Source organism: Bombina bombina, chromosome 3 (genome assembly GCF_027579735.1).
Source record: "Bombina bombina isolate aBomBom1 chromosome 3, aBomBom1.pri, whole genome shotgun sequence".
Taxonomy (NCBI): Eukaryota; Metazoa; Chordata; class Amphibia; order Anura; family Bombinatoridae; genus Bombina; species Bombina bombina.
Genome location: NC_069501.1, coordinates 1,277,411,601 through 1,277,429,521, shown reverse-complemented (window position 1 = coordinate 1,277,429,521; position 17,921 = coordinate 1,277,411,601). Strand labels below are relative to the sequence as shown.

The 17,921-nt window shown below is 40.7% G+C and overlaps 1 protein-coding gene across 3 annotated transcripts in view; it reads left to right on the top strand.

Annotated features, from left to right (window-relative positions):
• Positions 1 to 17,921, top strand: part of LOC128654737 (zinc finger protein 420) — a 193,939-nt gene that overhangs the window by 150,959 nt on the left and 25,059 nt on the right. For all 3 annotated transcript variants that reach the window (XM_053708834.1, XM_053708832.1, XM_053708833.1), the window contains exon 9: positions 8,586 to 8,640. In XM_053708834.1, the coding sequence (XP_053564809.1) occupies positions 8,586 to 8,640 (55 nt within the window). The remainder of the gene's footprint in view (positions 1 to 8,585; positions 8,641 to 17,921) is intronic.

Genomic DNA, 17,921 nt, shown 5'->3' with positions numbered 1-17,921 from the left:
CTTCCTTTCCGGGGGGGTTCACTTTGGAGGTTGCCTCTGAGGAGTGTCCTTCTACCTCAGGGCCCTTCCTTTATCCACATATCCTTCTCTGAATCTTCTTTTTGGAGTTTGAGCGCTTGATTTAGCTAAGCGTGAATTTTCGAATCGGTCATTGAGACCATGGTTCAGACTCATTAGCCGGTCCCTTGAAAGATTTTCCATAGTATATGGCGTAAATAATCTGGTGTGTGATAAAATCACAGTGGAGGGGGCGCAAAACTGGTATGCAATTAGATGGTGATAATTAGGCACTCACAAAGACAATCTACAATTTAGATAAGCTGATATTATCTTGTTAGATAAAAAATATATATTAATATATGGTTATCTTTATATAAGTCCCTTTTGAAATCAATAGAAATGAAAGAGTCTTTTTGAATTAAGCTGATAGCTGGTGGTGGCTGCCTCCTCTTCACCGGATGATCAAGGTAAGAACTAGGAAAAATGAAAAACAACAGAGGGGCGCCTCATGTGTAGTATTGTCTGGATGAAGACATATAATTTGTAACAGAATAGCTAAATGAGTACTCGCATACTGCAGGAGCACACTTATGTGCACATAAGTGTGCTCCTGGAGTATGTGAGTATTCATTTGGCTATTCTGTTACATATTATATGTCTTCATCCAGACAATACTACACATGAGGCGCCCCTCTGTTGTTTTTCATTTTTCCTATAAGGCGTAAATATCCTTATTGATGTGAGTCTAAAGGATTTTTGGAGTATGGTCGAGATCCCGAGGATCTTGTCTTTTTCTCCGGGAGGCCTTGAGAGAGGTTAACTATCAGTACCCTCAAAGTTCAGATTCTGCGCTATCCGCTCTGCTGCTCATTCGCATTGTGGACGTGCCGGATGGTCAATCCTTGGCCTGGCCTTGGTCAGGATCAGGCCTGTATTAAAATCTTGTTCTTAAGGTTTTTCTGCAGGCTCCGTGGAGCCTTCGCTTCCCTTAGATGTTAAGTTTTATCTTGGGGAGGTTTTTGTTTATTTCGGCTAATTCTCTGCTCGGAGGGTTTCTGAACTCTGAGGTTGCAGTGTGATTCTCCTTATCTCATGTTTTTTATGCAGTTAAGGTTTTTTAGTACCAAGTTTGGTTTTCTTTCTAAGGTTGTTCGGACAAAAAAATTTCAGAAAATGTTTGTTCCTTCTCTCTGTCCTATTCCAACCTTCTCATGAGGAACGTTTGTTGCACAACTTACAAGTTGTGCGGGCTAGTAAACTCTTTTTGCAGGTGACTAAAAATGTTTTGTTTTCTGCATTGCTTGTTTGCCTTTCGGGTAAAGCTTCTGCATCTTCTCTTTCTTTCCGGTGGAGAAGTATTATCATTTGGCATGTGAGACTGCTGGACAGCAGCCTCCTGAGGTATTTACAGTCCATTCCACGTGGGCTGTTTCTTCTTCTCGAGTCCTCAAGATTGAGGTCTCTGTGGCACAGATTGGCAAGGTTGCGACTTGGTCTTCCTTGCGCTTATTTTCAAAATCTATAAATTTTATTCTTTTGCCTCGGCTGAGGCTTCTTTGGGAGAAAGGTTCTGCAAGCAGTGGTGCCTTCTGTTTAGTTTGTTGTCTTGTCCCTCCCTAATCATCTGTGTCCTATAGCTTGGGTATTGATTCCCAACAGTAATTGATGATCCCGTGGACTCACCGTGTCATAAGAAAGAAACCAAAATGTATGCTTACCTGATTTCTTTCTTTCTTGACTTTGTGAGTCCACGGCCCTCCCTGTTTTTTTTCAGACAGTTTTATTTATATAAACCTCAGGCACCTCTGCACCTTGTGTTATTTCCTTTCTCTCCTTTTTTCTGCGGTCGAATGACTGGGGTTGTGGGAAGGGAAGTGATACTTAAAGGGACATTCTACACCAGAATTTTTATTGTTTTAAAAGATAGATAATCCCTTTATTACCCATTTCCCAGTTTTGCATAACCAACACAGTTATAATAATATACTTTAACCTCTGTGATTATCTTGTATCTAAGCCTCTGCAAACTGCCCCTTTATTTCAGTTCTTTTGACAGACTTGCAGTTTAGCCAATCAGTGCCTGCTCCCAGATTACTTCACGTGCACAAGCACAGTGTTATCTATATGAAATACATGAACTAACACCCTCTAGTGGTGAAAAACTGTTAAAATGCAATCTGAAAGAGGTGGGCTTCAAGGTCTAAGAAATTAGTATATGAACCTCTTAGGTTAAGCTTTCAACTAAGAATACCAAGAGAACAAAGCAAAATTGGTGATAAAAGTAAATTGGAAAATTGTTTAAAATTACATGTTCTATCTGAATCATGAAAGTTTATTTTGGCCTAGACTGTCCCTTTAACAGCTCTGCTGTGGTGCTCTTTGCCTCCTCTTGCTGGCCAGGAGTCATATTCCCAACAGTAATTGATGATTCCGTGGACTCACCGTGTCGAGAGAGAAATACATTTATCAGGTAAGCATAAATTTAGTGTGTTTTTTCTTATTTACAAAAGTAATTATTTGAAATATCGCTTTTTAATTAATATGTTATAACATTTAGATAAACAAAAGTACAGCAAATATTAGACATAACCTAAAAGGAATTACATTAAATAGGAGTTTGAAACATAAACTGAAGCTAAAAACTGAAAGTAATGAGTATAAGGCAGTTGTAGAATCCAAAGATGGCGGGGGTTTTATACGTCAAGTTACCAAACCCAATAATAAAGTCTCTGTTACTCAACGTGAAGCCAGTTGTACCGAAGAGTCCATCATATAATAATAATACACCGACGTCTCTAATCTCTGCCAGGCCTAATGGCTCGGATAAACCAGCACTCGATCACTTCCACTGTGCCAGAGTAGAAGCTGTTGTTTGTTTTCTAAAGCTCCTTCTCTCGAATTATTTTAAAGGGACAGTCAACACCAACATTGTTATTCTTTTAAAAGATAGACAACGTTCTTTACTACCCATTACCCAGCTCTGCACAACCAACATTGTTAGATTAATATACTTTATAATACTTTAAACCTCTAAATTTCTGCCTTTTTCTAAGCCACTACAGACAGCCTCTTATCACATGATTTTGTATTTCATTTCACAACAGGAGACTGCTAGTTCATGTAGGCCATATAGGTAACATTGTGCTCACCCCGTGCACTACTTTTAGACAGCACTAATTCATGTGGCCATATAGATAACATTGTTTTCATGCCCGAGGAGTTATTTAAGATTAGGCACAAGACAGCACTAATTTGCTAAAACGCAAGTCAATAAATAATAAATAAAAAATAGTGATCAATGAGCAGTCTGCAGAGGCTTAGATACAAGGTTATCACAGAGGTAAAAAGTATATTAATATAACTGAGATAAGGGGCAGTCTGCAGAGGCTTAGATTCAAGGTTATCACAGAGGTAAAAAGTATATTAATATAACTGAGATAAGGGGCAGTCTGCAGAGGCTTAGATACAAGGTAATCACAGAGGTAAAAAGTATATTAATATAACTGAGATAAGGGGGCAGTCTGCAGAGGTTTAGATACAAGGTTATCACAGAGGTAAAAAGTATATTAATATAACTGAGATAAGGTGCAGTCTGCAGAGGCTTAGATACAAGGTAATCACAGAGGTAAAAAGTATATTAATATAACTGAGATAAGGGGGCAGTCTGCAGAGGTTTAGATACAAGGTAATCACAGAGGTAAAAAGTATATTAATATAACTGAGATAAGGAGCAGTCTGCAGAGGCTTAGATACAAGGTAATCACAGAGGTACAAATTATATTAATATAACTGAAATAAGGGGGCAGTCTGCAGAGGTTTAGATACAAGATAATCACAGAGGTAAAAAGTATATTAATATAACTGAGATAAGGTGCAGTCTGCAGAGGCTTAGATACAGGGTAATCACAGAGGTAAAAAGTATATTAATATAACTGAAATAAGGTGTAGTCTGCAGAGGCTTAGATACAGGGTAATCACAGAGGTAAAAAGTGTATTAATATAACTGAGATAAGGTGCAGTCTGCAGAGGCTTAGATACAGGGTAATCACAGAGGTAAAAAGTGTATTAATATAACTGAGATAAGGTGCAGTCTGCAGAGGCTTAGATACAGGGTAATCACAGAGGTAAAAAGTATATTAATATAACTGAGATAAGGAGCAGTCTGCAGAGGCTTAGATACAAGGTAATCACAGAGGTAAAAAGTATATTAATATAACTGAGATAAGGAGCAGTCTGTAGAGGCTTAGATACAAGGTAATCACAGAGGTAAAAAGTGTATTAATATAACTGAGATAAGGGGCAGTCTGCAGAGGCTTAGATACAAGGTAATCACAGAGGTAAAAAGTGTATTAATATAACTAAGATAAGGGTCAGTCTGCAGAGGCTTAGATACAAAGTAATCACAGAGGTAAAAGTATATTAATATAACTGAAATAAGGGGGCAGTCTGCAGAGGCTTAGATACAAGGTAATCAGAGAGGTAAAAAGTATATTAATATAACTGAGATAAGGAGCAGTCTGCAGAGTCTTAGATACAAGGTAATCACAGAGGTAAAAAGTATATTAATATAACTGAGATAAGGTGCAGTCTGCAGAGGCTTAGATACAGGGTAATCACAGAGGTAAAAAGTGTATTAATATAACTGAGATAAGGTGCAGTCTGCAGAGGCTTAGATACAAGGTAATCACAGAGGTAAAAAGTATATTAATATAACTGAGATAAGGGGCAGTCTGCAGAGGCTTAGATTCAAGGTTATCACAGAGGTAAAAAGTATATTAATATAACTGAGATAAGGGGCAGTCTGCAGAGGCTTAGATACAAGGTAATCACAGAGGTAAAAAGTATATTAATATAACTGAGATAAGGGGGCAGTCTGCAGAGGTTTAGATACAAGGTTATCACAGAGGTAAAAAGTATATTAATATAACTGAGATAAGGTGCAGTCTGCAGAGGCTTAGATACAGGGTAATCACAGAGGTAAAAAGTGTATTAATATAACTGAGATAAGGTGCAGTCTGCAGAGGCTTAGATACAGGGTAATCACAGAGGTAAAAAGTGTATTAATATAACTGAGATAAGGGGCAGTCTGCAGAGGCTTAGATACAAGGTAATCACAGAGGTAAAAAGTATATTAATATAACTGAGATAAGGAGCAGTCTGCAGAGTCTTAGATACAAGGTAATCACAGAGGTAAAAAGTATATTAATATAACTGAGATAAGGGGCAGTCTGCAGAGGCTTAGATACAAGGTAATCACAGAGGTAAAAGTATATTAATACAACTGAGATAAGGAGCAGTCTGCAGAGGCTTAGATACAAGGTAATCACAGAGGTAAAAAGTATATTAATATAACTGAGATAGGGAGCAGTCTGCAGAGTCTTAGATACAAGGTAATCACAGATGTAAAAAGTATATTAATATAACTGAGATAAGGGGCAGTCTGCAGAGGCTTGGATACAGGGTAATCACAGAGGTAAAAAGTGTATTACTATAACTGAGATAAGGAGCAGTCTGCAGAGGCTTAGATACAGGGTAATCACAGAGGTAAAACGTATATTAATATAACTGAGATAAGGGGCAGTCTGCAGAGGCTTGGATACAAGGTAATCACGGAGGTAAAAAGTATATTAATATAACTGAGATAAGGAGCAGTCTGCAGAGTCTTAGATACAAGGTAATCACGGAGGTAAAAAGTATATTAATATAACTGAGATAAGGAATCTCTAGTCGTGCACTTACACTCAGAGGTAATATGATTTACTGACATAAGGAATCTCTAGTCGTGCACTTACACTCAGAGGTAATATGATTTACTGACATAAGGAATCTCTAGTCGTGTTCTTACACTCAGAGGTAATATGATTTACTGACATAAGGAATCTCTAGTCGTGCACTTACACTCAGAGGTAATATGATTTACTGACATAAGGAATCTCTAGTCGTGCACTTACACTCAGAGGTAATATGATTTACTGACATAAGGAATCTCTTGTCGTGCACTTACACTCAGAGGTAATATGATTTACTGACATAAGGAATCTCTAGTCGTGTTCTTACACTCAGAGGTAATATGATTTACTGACATAAGGAATCTCTAGTCGTGCACTTACACTCAGAGGTAATATGATTTACTGACATAAGGAATCTCTAGTCGTGCACTTACACTCAGAGGTAATATGATTTACTGACATAAGGAATCTCTTGTCGTGTTCTTACACTCAGAGGTAATATGATTTACTGACATAAGGAATCTCTAGTCGTGCACTTACACTCAGAGGTAATATGATTTACTGACATAAGGAATCTCTTGTCGTGTTCTTACACTCAGAGGTAATATGATTTACTGACATAAGGAATCTCTAGTCGTGCACTTACACTCAGAGGTAATATGATTTACTGACATAAGGAATCTCTAGTCGTGCACTTACACTCAGAGGTAATATGATTTACTGACATAAGGAATCTCTTGTCGTGTTCTTACACTCAGAGGTAATATGATTTACTGACATAAGGAATCTCTTGTCTTGCTCTTACACTCAGAGGTAATATGATTTACTGACATAAGGAATCTCTTGTCTTGCTCTTACACTCAGAGGTAATATGATTTACTGACATAAGGAATCTCTAGTCGTGCACTTACACTCAGAGGTAATATGATTTACTGACATAAGGAATCTCTAGTCGTGCACTTACACTCAGAGGTAATATGATTTACTGACATAAGGAATCTCTTGTCTTGCTCTTACACTCAGAGGTAATATGATTTACTGACATAAGGAATCTCTTGTTGTGTTCTTACACTCAGAGGTAATATGATTTACTGACATAAGGAATCTCTAGTCGTGCACTTACACTCAGAGGTAATATGATTTACTGACATAAGGAATCTCTAGTCGTGCACTTACACTCAGAGGTAATATGATTTACTGACATAAGGAATCTCTTGTCGTGATCTTACACTCAGAGGTAATATGATTTACTGACATAAGGAATCTCTAGTCGTGCACTTACACTCAGAGGTAATATGATTTACTGACATAAGGAATCTCTTGTCGTGTTCTTACACTCAGAGGTAATATGATTTACTGACATAAGGAATCTCTTGTCTTGTTCTTACACTCAGAGGTAATATGATTTACTGACATAAGGAATCTCTAGTCGTGTTCTTACACTCAGAGGTAATATGATTTACTGACATAAGGAATCTCTAGTCGTGCACTTACACTCAGAGGTAATATGATTTACTGACATAAGGAATCTCTTGTCTTGCTCTTACACTCTGAGGTAATATGATTTACTGACATAAGGAATCTCTTGTCTTGCTCTTACACTCAGAGGTAATATGATTTACTGACATAAGGAATCTCTTGTCGTGTTCTTACACTCAGAGGTAATATGATTTACTGACATAAGGAATCTCTTGTCGTGTTCTTACACTCAGAGGTAATATGATTTACTGACATAAGGAATCTCTTGTCTTGCTCTTACACTCAGAGGTAATATGATTTACTGACATAAGGAATCTCTAGTCGTGCACTTACACTCAGAGGTAATATGATTTACTGACATAAGGAATCTCTAGTCGTGCACTTACACTCAGAGGTAATATGATTTACTGACATAAGGAATCTCTTGTCGTGTTCTTACACTCAGAGGTAATATGATTTACTGACATAAGGAATCTCTAGTCGTGTTCTTACACTCAGAGGTAATATGATTTACTGACATAAGGAATCTCTTGTCGTGTTCTTACACTCAGAGGTAATATGATTTACTGACATAAGGAATCTCTAGTCGTGTTCTTACACTCAGAGGTAATATGATTTACTGACATAAGGAATCTCTTGTCGTGTTCTTACACTCAGAGGTAATATGATTTACTGACATAAGGAATCTCTAGTCGTGTTCTTACACTCAGAGGTAATATGATTTACTGACATAAGGAATCTCTAGTCGTGTTCTTACACTCAGAGGTAATATGATTTACTGACATAAGGAATCTCTAGTCGTGCAATTACACTCAGAGGTAATATGATTTACTGACATAAGGAATCTCTTGTCGTGCACTTACACTCAGAGGTAATATGATTTACTGACATAAGGAATCTCTAGTCGTGCACTTACACTCAGAGGTAATATGATTTACTGACATAAGGAATCTCTTGTCTTGCTCTTACACTCAGAGGTAATATGATTTACTGACATAAGGAATCTCTTGTCTTGCTCTTACACTCAGAGGTAATATGATTTACTGACATAAGGAATCTCTTGTCTTGCTCTTACACTCAGAGGTAATATGATTTACTGACATAAGGAATCTCTTGTCTTGCTCTTACACTCAGAGGTAATATGATTTACTGACATAAGGAATCTCTTGTCGTGTTCTTACACTCAGAGGTAATATGATTTACTGACATAAGGAATCTCTTGTCGTGTTCTTACACTCAGAGGTAATATGATTTACTGACATAAGGAATCTCTTGTCGTGTTCTTACACTCAGAGGTAAAATGATTTACTGACTTGCTGTATGAGATACACCATTACATGCTAACGGATTAGTCTAATGAGCTTTCCTTTATTTTAGAGCCTCCTGGCTGGGATGGACCCGGCATGTAAGACAGAGAAGGATAGTTTTCTGGGTAAGTGTTTAGAGTTTTGCATATTTTGGTATCTGGTGTTTGGACACACATAAAATTTCTGCTAACACTGCTGGCAAATGATCTTTGTAAAGCAGAGACACACTCTGTACAGTAGGAGGTTTAACCCTTTGAGTGCTAATGACGGCTCTGAACCGTCACAGAGTTTCCCACTCTGGTGCTAATGACGGCTCAGAGCCGTCACTAGCACTCTCCCACCTTGAGGGAGATATGGGGGCTCCCACCCGCTCCTACCCCGGCGATCGTGCCTGTAGAGTGACAAGCATCGCCGGGGCTTCCCATTTTGCGTGGTGACGTCACTGCGCAATAACGTGATGACGTCACTGCGCAATAACGTGATGACGTCACCGCGCAACTTTATTTATACTTAACAATGTTAAGTATAGGAGCAGGGGGCATGCTGCTTAGAAGCCTGTATCTTGGGCATCTAAGCAGCTACGGACTTTCAGACTGTAGCTGCTTAGCTGTCCTGTAGGACTCGAGCCATGTGATGGATCGTGGGCCCTCACCATCATGAAAGAAATCAATTTATCAGGTAAGCATAGATTTTATTTCTTCTGTTATGTGTGATCAGTCCACGGGTCATCATTACTTCTGGGATATTATCTGCTCCCCTACAGGAAGTGCAAGAGGATTCACCCAGCAGAGTTGCTATATAGCTCCTCCCCTCTACGTCACCCCCAGTCATTCTCTTGCACCCAAAGACTAGATAGGACGTGTGAGAGGACTATGGTGATTATACTTAGTTTTTATAACTTCAATCAAAAGTTTGTTATTTTACAATAGCACCGGAGCGTGTTATTGCCTCTCTGGCAGAGTTTGAAGAAGAATCTACCAGAGTTTTTTACTATGATTTTAACCGGAGTAGTTAAGATCATATTGCTGTTTCTCGGCCATCTGAGGGAGGTAAAAGCTTCAGATCAGGGGACAGCGGGCAGATAAATCTGCATTGAGGTATGTAGCAGTTTTTATTTTCTGAATGGAATTGATGAGAAAATCCTGCCATACCGTTATAATGACATGTATGTATACTCTACACTTTAGTATTCTGGGGATGGTATTTCACCGGAATTACTCTGTTAAAAGTACATTAAACCTTTTAATAGGTATTTATTATGTTAAACGTTTTTGCTGGAATGTAGAATCGTTTGCATTTTCTGAGGTACTGAGTGAATAAATATTTGGGCATTATTTTTCCACTTGGCAGTTGCTTGTTTTAATTGTGACAGTTTCGTTTCTCTCTCACTGCTGTGTGTGAGGGGGAGGGGCCGTTTTTGGCGCTCTTTGCTACGCATCAAAAATTTCCAGTCAGTTACTCTTGTATTTCCTGCATGATCCGGTTCATCTCTAACAGAACTCAGGGGTCTTCAAACTTCTTTGGAGGGAGGTAGATTCTCTCAGCAGAGCTGTGAGACTTATATATTGATTTTATCAAAACGTGGTTTTTCTGAGTCGGTTATTGATACCCTGATACAGGCTAGGAAGCCTGTTACCAGAAGGATTTACCATAAGATATGGCGTAAATACCTATACTGGTGTGAATCCAAAGATTACTCCTGGAGTAAGGTTAGGATTCCTAGGATATTGTCCTTTCTACAAGAAGGTTTAGAAAAGGGTCTATCGGCTAGCTCATTAAAGGGACAGATCTCAGCTCTGTCCATCTTGTTACACAGGCGTCTGTCAGAAAATCCAGACGTCCAGGCCTTTTGTCAGGCTTTAGCTAGGATCAAGCCTGTGTTTAAAACTGTTGCTCCGCCATGGAGTTTAAACTTAGTTCTTAACGTTTTACAGGGTGTTCCGTTTGAACCCCTTCATTCCATTGATATAAAATTGTTATCTTGGAAAGTTCTGTTTTTAATGGCTATTTCCTCGGCTCGAAGAGTCTCTGAGTTATCAGCCTTACATTGTGATTCTCCTTATCTGATCTTTCACTCAGACAAGGTAGTTCTGCGTACTAAACCTGGGTTCTTACCTAAGGTAGTCACTAACAGGAATATCAATCAAGAGATTGTTGTTCCATCCTTGTGTCCAAATCCTTCTTCAAAGAAGGAACGTCTTCTACACAATCTGGATGTAGTTCGTGCCCTCAAGTTCTACTTGCAGGCAACTAAGGATTTTCGACAAACGTCTTCCCTGTTTGTCGTGTACTCTGGTCAGAGGAGAGGTCATAAGGCTTCGGCTACCTCTCTCTCCTTCTGGCTTCGTAGCATAATTCGTTTAGCCTATGAGACTGCTGGACAGCAGCCTCCTGAAAGAATTACAGCTCATTCTACTAGAGCTGTGGCTTCCACTTGGGCCTTTAAGAATGAGGCCTCTGTTGAACAGATTTGCAAGGCTGCAACTTGGTCTTCGCTTCATACTTTTTCCAAATTTTACAAATTTGACACTTTTGCTTCTTCGGAGGCTATTTTTGGGAGAAAGGTTCTTCAGGCAGTGGTTCCTTCTGTATAATGAGCCTGCCTATCCCTCCCGTCATCCGTGTACTTTTGCTTTGGTATTGGTATCCCAGAAGTAATGATGACCCGTGGACTGATCACACATAACAGAAGAAAACATAATTTATGCTTACCTGATAAATTCCTTTCTTCTGTTGTGTGATCAGTCCACGGCCCGCCCTGTTTTTTAAGGCAGGTAAATATTTTTTAAATTATACTCCAGTCACCACTACACCCTTGGCTTCTCCTTTCTCGTTGGTCTTTGGTCGAATGACTGGAGGTGACGTAGAGGGGAGGAGCTATATAGCAACTCTGCTGGGTGAATCCTCTTGCACTTCCTGTAGGGGAGCAGATAATATCCCAGAAGTAATGATGACCCGTGGACTGATCACACAACAGAAGAAAGGAATTTATCAGGTAAGCATAAATTATGTTTTTTACTAGGTCCTCTTCATTAAAATACACACACTCACACCTTTATTTAATGAGATGACGTTTAATATGAACAATGGCATTTCAGAAAGGAAATAAATATTATTTCCTTCTTAAGATAGGGAGAGTCCACGACTTCATTCCTTTCTGTTGGGAAATACAACACCTAGCCACCAGGAGGGTGCAAAGACACTCCAGCCAAAGGCTTAAATATCCCTCCCACTTCCTCATTACCCCAGTCATTCTTTGCCTTTCGTCACTTTAGGAGGAGGCAGAGAAGTGTCAGAAGATTCGGAGAGTCCTGAAAAAGGGTATCTGCCCTTCTCGATAGGAGTTTTAAAGGGACAGTAAAGTAAAAAAAATACTTTCATGATTTAAATAGGGCATGTAACTTTCCAATTTACTTTTATTACCAATTTTGCTTTGTTCTGTTGGTATTCTTAGTTGAAAGCTAAACCTAGGAGGTTCATATGCTAATTTCTTAGTCCTTGAAGGCCACCTCTAATCAAAGCATTTTGACAGTTTTTCACCACTAGAGGGCATTATTTCATGTGTTTCATATAGATAACATTGAGCTCAGGCACGTGAAGCTCCTAGGAGTCAGCACTGATTGGCTAAAAATGCAAGTCTGTCAAAAGAACTGAAATAAGGGGGCAGTTTGCAGAGGCATATACAGAGGTAAAAAGTATATTTCTCTTGTTAAGTGTATTCAGTCCACGGGTCATCCATTACTTATGGGATATATTCCCTTCCCAACAGGAATTTGCAAGAGGATCACCCAAAGCAGAGCTGCTATATAGCTCCTCCCCTCACATGTCATATCCAGTCATTCTCTTGCAACTCTCAACATAGATGGAGGTCGGGAGAAGAGAGTGGTGTTTTATACTTAATTATTTCTTCAATCAAAAGTTTGTTATTTTTAAATGGCACCGGAGTGTGCTGTTTTTTTCTCAGGCAGTATTTGGAAGAAGAATCTTCAAAGTGTTTTCCAAGCTTGCTAGTCTTATTGCTAGTCTGTTTAAACATGTCTGACACAGATGAATCTGTTTGTTCATTATGTTTGAAGGCCAGTGTGGAGCCCCATAGAAATATGTGTACTAAATGTATTGATTTCACTTTAAATAAGGTCAGTCTTTATCTATAAAAGAATTATCACCAGACGACGAGGGGGAAGTTATGCCGACTAACTCTCCTCACGTGTCAGTACCTTCACCTCCCGCTCAGGAGGCGCGTGATATTGTGGCGCCAAGTACATCAGGGACGCCCATACAAATCACTTTACAAGACATGGCCACTATTATGAATAATACCCTGACAGAAGTATTATCTAAATTGCCAGAATTAAGAGGCAAGCGCGATAGCTCTGGGATAAGGACAGAGCGCGCTGGTGCTGTGAGAGCCATGTCTGATACTGCGTCACAGTTTGCAGAACATGAGGACGGAGAGCTTCATTCTGTGGGTGACGGATCTGATCCAGGGAAACCGGATTCAGAGATTTCTAATTTTAAATTTAAGCTTGAGAACCTCCGTGTATTGCTAGGGGAGGTTTTAGCGGCTCTGAATGACTGTAATACAGTTGCAATTCCAGAGAAATTATGTAGGCTGGATAGATACTATGCGGTGCCGGTGTGTACTGACGTTTTTCCTATACCTAAAAGGCTTACAGAAATTATTAGCAAGGAGTGGGATAGACCTGGTGTGCCCTTTTCCCCACCTCCTATATTTAGGAAAATGTTTCCAATAGACGCCACTACACGGGACTTATGGCAAACGGTCCCCAAGGTGGAGGGAGCAGTTTCTACTTTAGCTAAGCGTACCACTATCCCGGTGGAGGATAGTTGTGCTTTTTTGGATCCAATGGATAAAAAATTAGAAGGTTACCTTAAGAAAATGTTTGTTCAACAAGGTTTTATCTTACAGCCCCTTGCATGCATTGCGCCTGTCACTGCTGCTGCGGCATTCTGGTTTGAGTCTCTAGAAGAGGCCATTCACACAGCTCCATTGGATGAAATTATGGATAAGCTTAAAGCACTTAAGCTAGCTAATGCATTTGTTTCTGATGCCATTGTACATTTAACTAAACTAACGGCTAAGAACTCCGGATTCGCCATCCAGGCGCGCAGAGCGCTATGGCTTAAATCCTGGTCAGCTGACGTGACTTCTAAATCTAAATTGCTTAATATTCCTTTCAAGGGGCAAAACTTATTCGGGCCTGGCTTGAAAGAAATTATCGCTGACATTACTGGAGGTAAGGGTCATACCCTTCCTCAGGACAGGGCCAAATCGTCCAATTTTCGTGCCTTTCGAAACTTCAAGGCAGGAGCAGCATCAACTTCCTCCGCTCCAAAACAGGAAGGAACTGTTGCTTGTTACAGACAGGCCTGGAAAACTAACCAGTCCTGGAACAAGGGCAAGCAGGCCAGAAAACCTACTACTGCCCCTAAAACAGCATGAAGGGATTGCCCCCTATCCGGAAACGGATCTAGTGGGGGGCAGACTTTCTCTCTTCGCCCAGGCGTGGGCAAGAGATGTCCAGGATCCCTGGGCGTTGGAGATCATATCCCAGGGATATCTTCTGAACTTCAAAGCTTCTCCTCCACAAGGGAGATTTCATCTTTCAAGGTTATCAGCAAACCAAATAAAGAAAGAGGCACTTCTACGCTGTGTACAAGACCTCCTTGTAATGGGGGTGATCCACCCAGTTCCGCGGACGGAACAAGGGCAAGGATTTTACTCAAATCTGTTCGTGGTTCCCAAGAAAGAGGGAACCTTCAGACCAATCTTGGACCTAAAGATCTTAAACAAATTCCTAAGAGTTCCATCATTCAAAATGGAAACTATTCGAACCATCCTACCCATGATCCAAGAAGGTCAGTACATGACCACAGTGGACCTAAAGGATGCCTACCTTCACATACCGATTCACAAAGATCATTATTGGTACCTAAGATTTGCCTTCCTAGACAGGCATTACCAGTTTGTAGCTCTTCCCTTCGGGTTAGCTACGGCCCCGAGAATCTTTACAAACGTTCTGGGCTCACTTCTGGCGGTTCTAAGACCGCGAGGCATAGCGGTGGCTCCGTATCTAGACGACATCCTGATACAGGCGTCAAGCTTTCAAATTGCCAAGTCTCATACAGAGATAGTTCTGGCATTTCTGAGGTCGCATGGGTGGAAGGTGAACGTGGAAAAGAGTTCTCTATCACCACTCACAAGAGTCTCCTTCCTAGGGACTCTTATAGATTCGGTAGAGATGAAAATTTACCTGACGGAGTCCAGGTTGTCAAAACTTCTAAATGCTTGCCGTGTCCTTCATTCCATTCCACGCCCGTCAGTGGCTCAGTGCATGGAAGTAATCGGCTTAATGGTAGCGGCAATGGACATAGTGCCATTTGCGCGCCTGCATCTCAGACCGCTGCAATTATGCATGCTAAGTCAATGGAATGGGGATTACTCAGATTTGTCCCCTCTAAATCTGGATCAAGAGACCAGAGATTCTCTTCTCTGGTGGCTTTCTCGGGTCCATCTGTCCAAGGGCATGACCTTTCGCAGGCCAGACTGTAACAACAGATGCCAGCCTTCTAGGTTGGGGCGCAGTCTGGAACTCCCTGAAGGCTCAGGGATCATGGACTCAGGAGGAGAAACTCCTCCCAATAAATATTCTGGAATTAAGAGCAATATTCAAGGCTCTTCTAGCTTGGCCTCAGTTAGCAACACTGAGGTTCATCAGATTTCAGTCGGACAACATCACGACTGTGGCTTACATCAACCATCAAGGGGGAACCAGAAGTTCCCTAGCGATGTTAGAAGTCTCAAAGATAATTCGCTGGGCAGAGTTTCACTCTTGCCACCTGTCAGCAATCCACATCCCAGGCGTGGAGAACTGGGAGGCGGACTTTCTAAGTCGCCAGACTTTTCATCCGGGGGAGTGGGAACTTCATCCGGAGGTGTTCGCTCAACTGATTCGTCGTTGGGGCAAACCAGAACTGGATCTCATGGCGTCTCGCCAGAACGCCAAGCTTCCTCGTTACGGATCCAGGTCCAGGGACCCGGGAGCGGCGCTGATAGATGCTCTGGCAGCCCCTTGGGTCTTCAACATGGCTTATGTGTTTCCACCGTTTCCATTGCTGCCTCGACTGATTGCCAAGATCAAACAGGAGAGAGCATCGGTGATTCCGATAGCGCCTGCGTGGCCACGCAGGACCTGGTATGCAGACCTAGTGGACATGTCGTCCTGTCCACCATGGTCTCTACCTCTGAGGCAGGACCTTCTAATTCAAGGTCCTTTCAACCATCCAAATCTAATTTCTCTGAGGCTGACTGCATGGAGATTGAACGCTTGATCCTATCCAAGCGTGGCTTCTCAGAGTCAGTTATTGATACCTTAATACAGGCAAGGAAGCCTGTTACCAGAAAAATCTACCATAAGATATGGCGTAAATACTTATATTGGTGCGAATCCAAGAGTTACTCATGGAGTAAGGTTAGGATTCCTAGGATATTGTCCTTTCTACAAGAGGGTTTGGAAAAGGGCTTATCTGCTAGTTCGTTGAAGGGACAGATTTCTGCTCTGTCCTTTTGCACAAGCGTCTGGCAGAAGTTCCAGACGTCCAGGCTTTTTGTCAGGCTTTGGCTAGGATTAAGCCTGTGTTTAAAACTGTTGCTCCTCCGTGGAGCTTAAACTTGGTTCTTAAAGTTCTTCAAGGTGTTCCGTTTGAACCCCTTCATTCCATTGATATTAAGCTTTTATCTTGGAAAGTTATGTTTTTGATGGCTATTTCCTCGGCTCGAAGAGTCTCTGAGTTATCTGCTTTACATTGTGATTCTCCTTATCTGGTTTTTCATTCAGACAAGGTAGTTCTGCGTACTAAACCTGGGTTTTTACCTAAGGTAGTTTCTAACAGGAATATCAATCAAGAGATTGCTGTCCCATCATTGTGCCCTAATCCTTCTTCAAAGAAGGAACGTCTTTTGCATAATCTGGACGTAGTCCGTGCCCTGAAGTTCTATTTACAGTCAACTAAAGATTTTCGTCAAACTTCTTCCCTGTTTGTCGTTTATTCTGGACAGAGGAGAGGTCAAAAAGCTTTGGCAACCTCTCTCTCTTTTTGGCTTCGTAGTATAATACGTTTAGCCTATGAGACTGCTGGACAGCAGCCCCCTGAAAGAATTACAGCTCATTCTACTAGAGCTGTGGCTTCCACCTGGGCCTTTAAGAATGAGGCCTCTGTTGAACAGATTTGTAAGGCTGCGACTTGGTCTTCGCTTCACACTTTTTCAAAATTTTACAAATTTGACACTTGCTTCTTCGGAGGCTGTTTTTGGGAGAAAGGTTCTACAGGCAGTGGTTCCTTCCGTTTAAGTTCCTGCCTTGTCCCTCCCATCATCCGTGTACTTTAGCTTTGGTATTGGTATCCCATAAGTAATGGATGACCCGTGGACTGACGGGTCATCCATTACTTATGGGATACCAATACCAAAGCTAAAGTATTTATTTCTCTTGTAGTGTATTCAGTCCACGGCCCGCCCTGTCTTTTTTTAAGGCAGATCTAAATTTTAATTAAAACTTCAGTCACCACTGCACCCTATGGTTTCTCCTTTCTTGTCTTGTTTTGGTCGAATGACTGGATATGACATGTGAGGGGAGGAGCTATATAGCAGCTCTGCTTTGGGTGATCCTCTTGCAACTTCCTGTTGGGAAGGGAATATATCCCATAAGTAATGGATGATCCGTGGACTGAATACACTACAAGAGAAATAAATTTATCAGGTAAGCATAAATTATGTTTTTTATTACTGTGTTGGTTATGCAAAACTGGGGAATGGGTAATAAAGGGATTATCTACCTTTTTAAACAACAAAAATGCTGGTGTTTACTGTCCCTTTAAGTAGTCATGTCAACCTCTCAGTGAGAGTATTGATGAAAGTTAGAGTGTGGAGATGCAGGGAAAGTTTTTCTGCAAAACCATCCAGACTACTGCTAACTGCTCCTAACCAATCAGTGTTGACGAGTTTCAATGCCTGCTTTCTCTCAATCAATTCCATGTCAGGAGTGCTGCTAAAAGACTGTAACACTTGAGAGGCTGTGTTCTGTTCTACAGCATGTCTCAGTTATCCGATGATGAGTTAACCTCTGTAGCTTCAGAGGGTGAACTTTCTGCTGCGGAGGAACCGTCCTTTAGATTTAAAATCAAGCACTTGCGTTTTTTATTAAAGGAGGTTCTGTCTACGTTAGAGGTTCCAGAGGTTGCGCTGCCTTAAGAACCTATGATACCTAAATTAGATAGTTACGAAGACAGGAAAGTTCCTTTGACTTTTTCCTATGCCAGTTAAGATTGCGAACATTATTAAGAACGAATGGGAAAGAATTGGTTATTCCTTTTGCCCCTTGTCTAC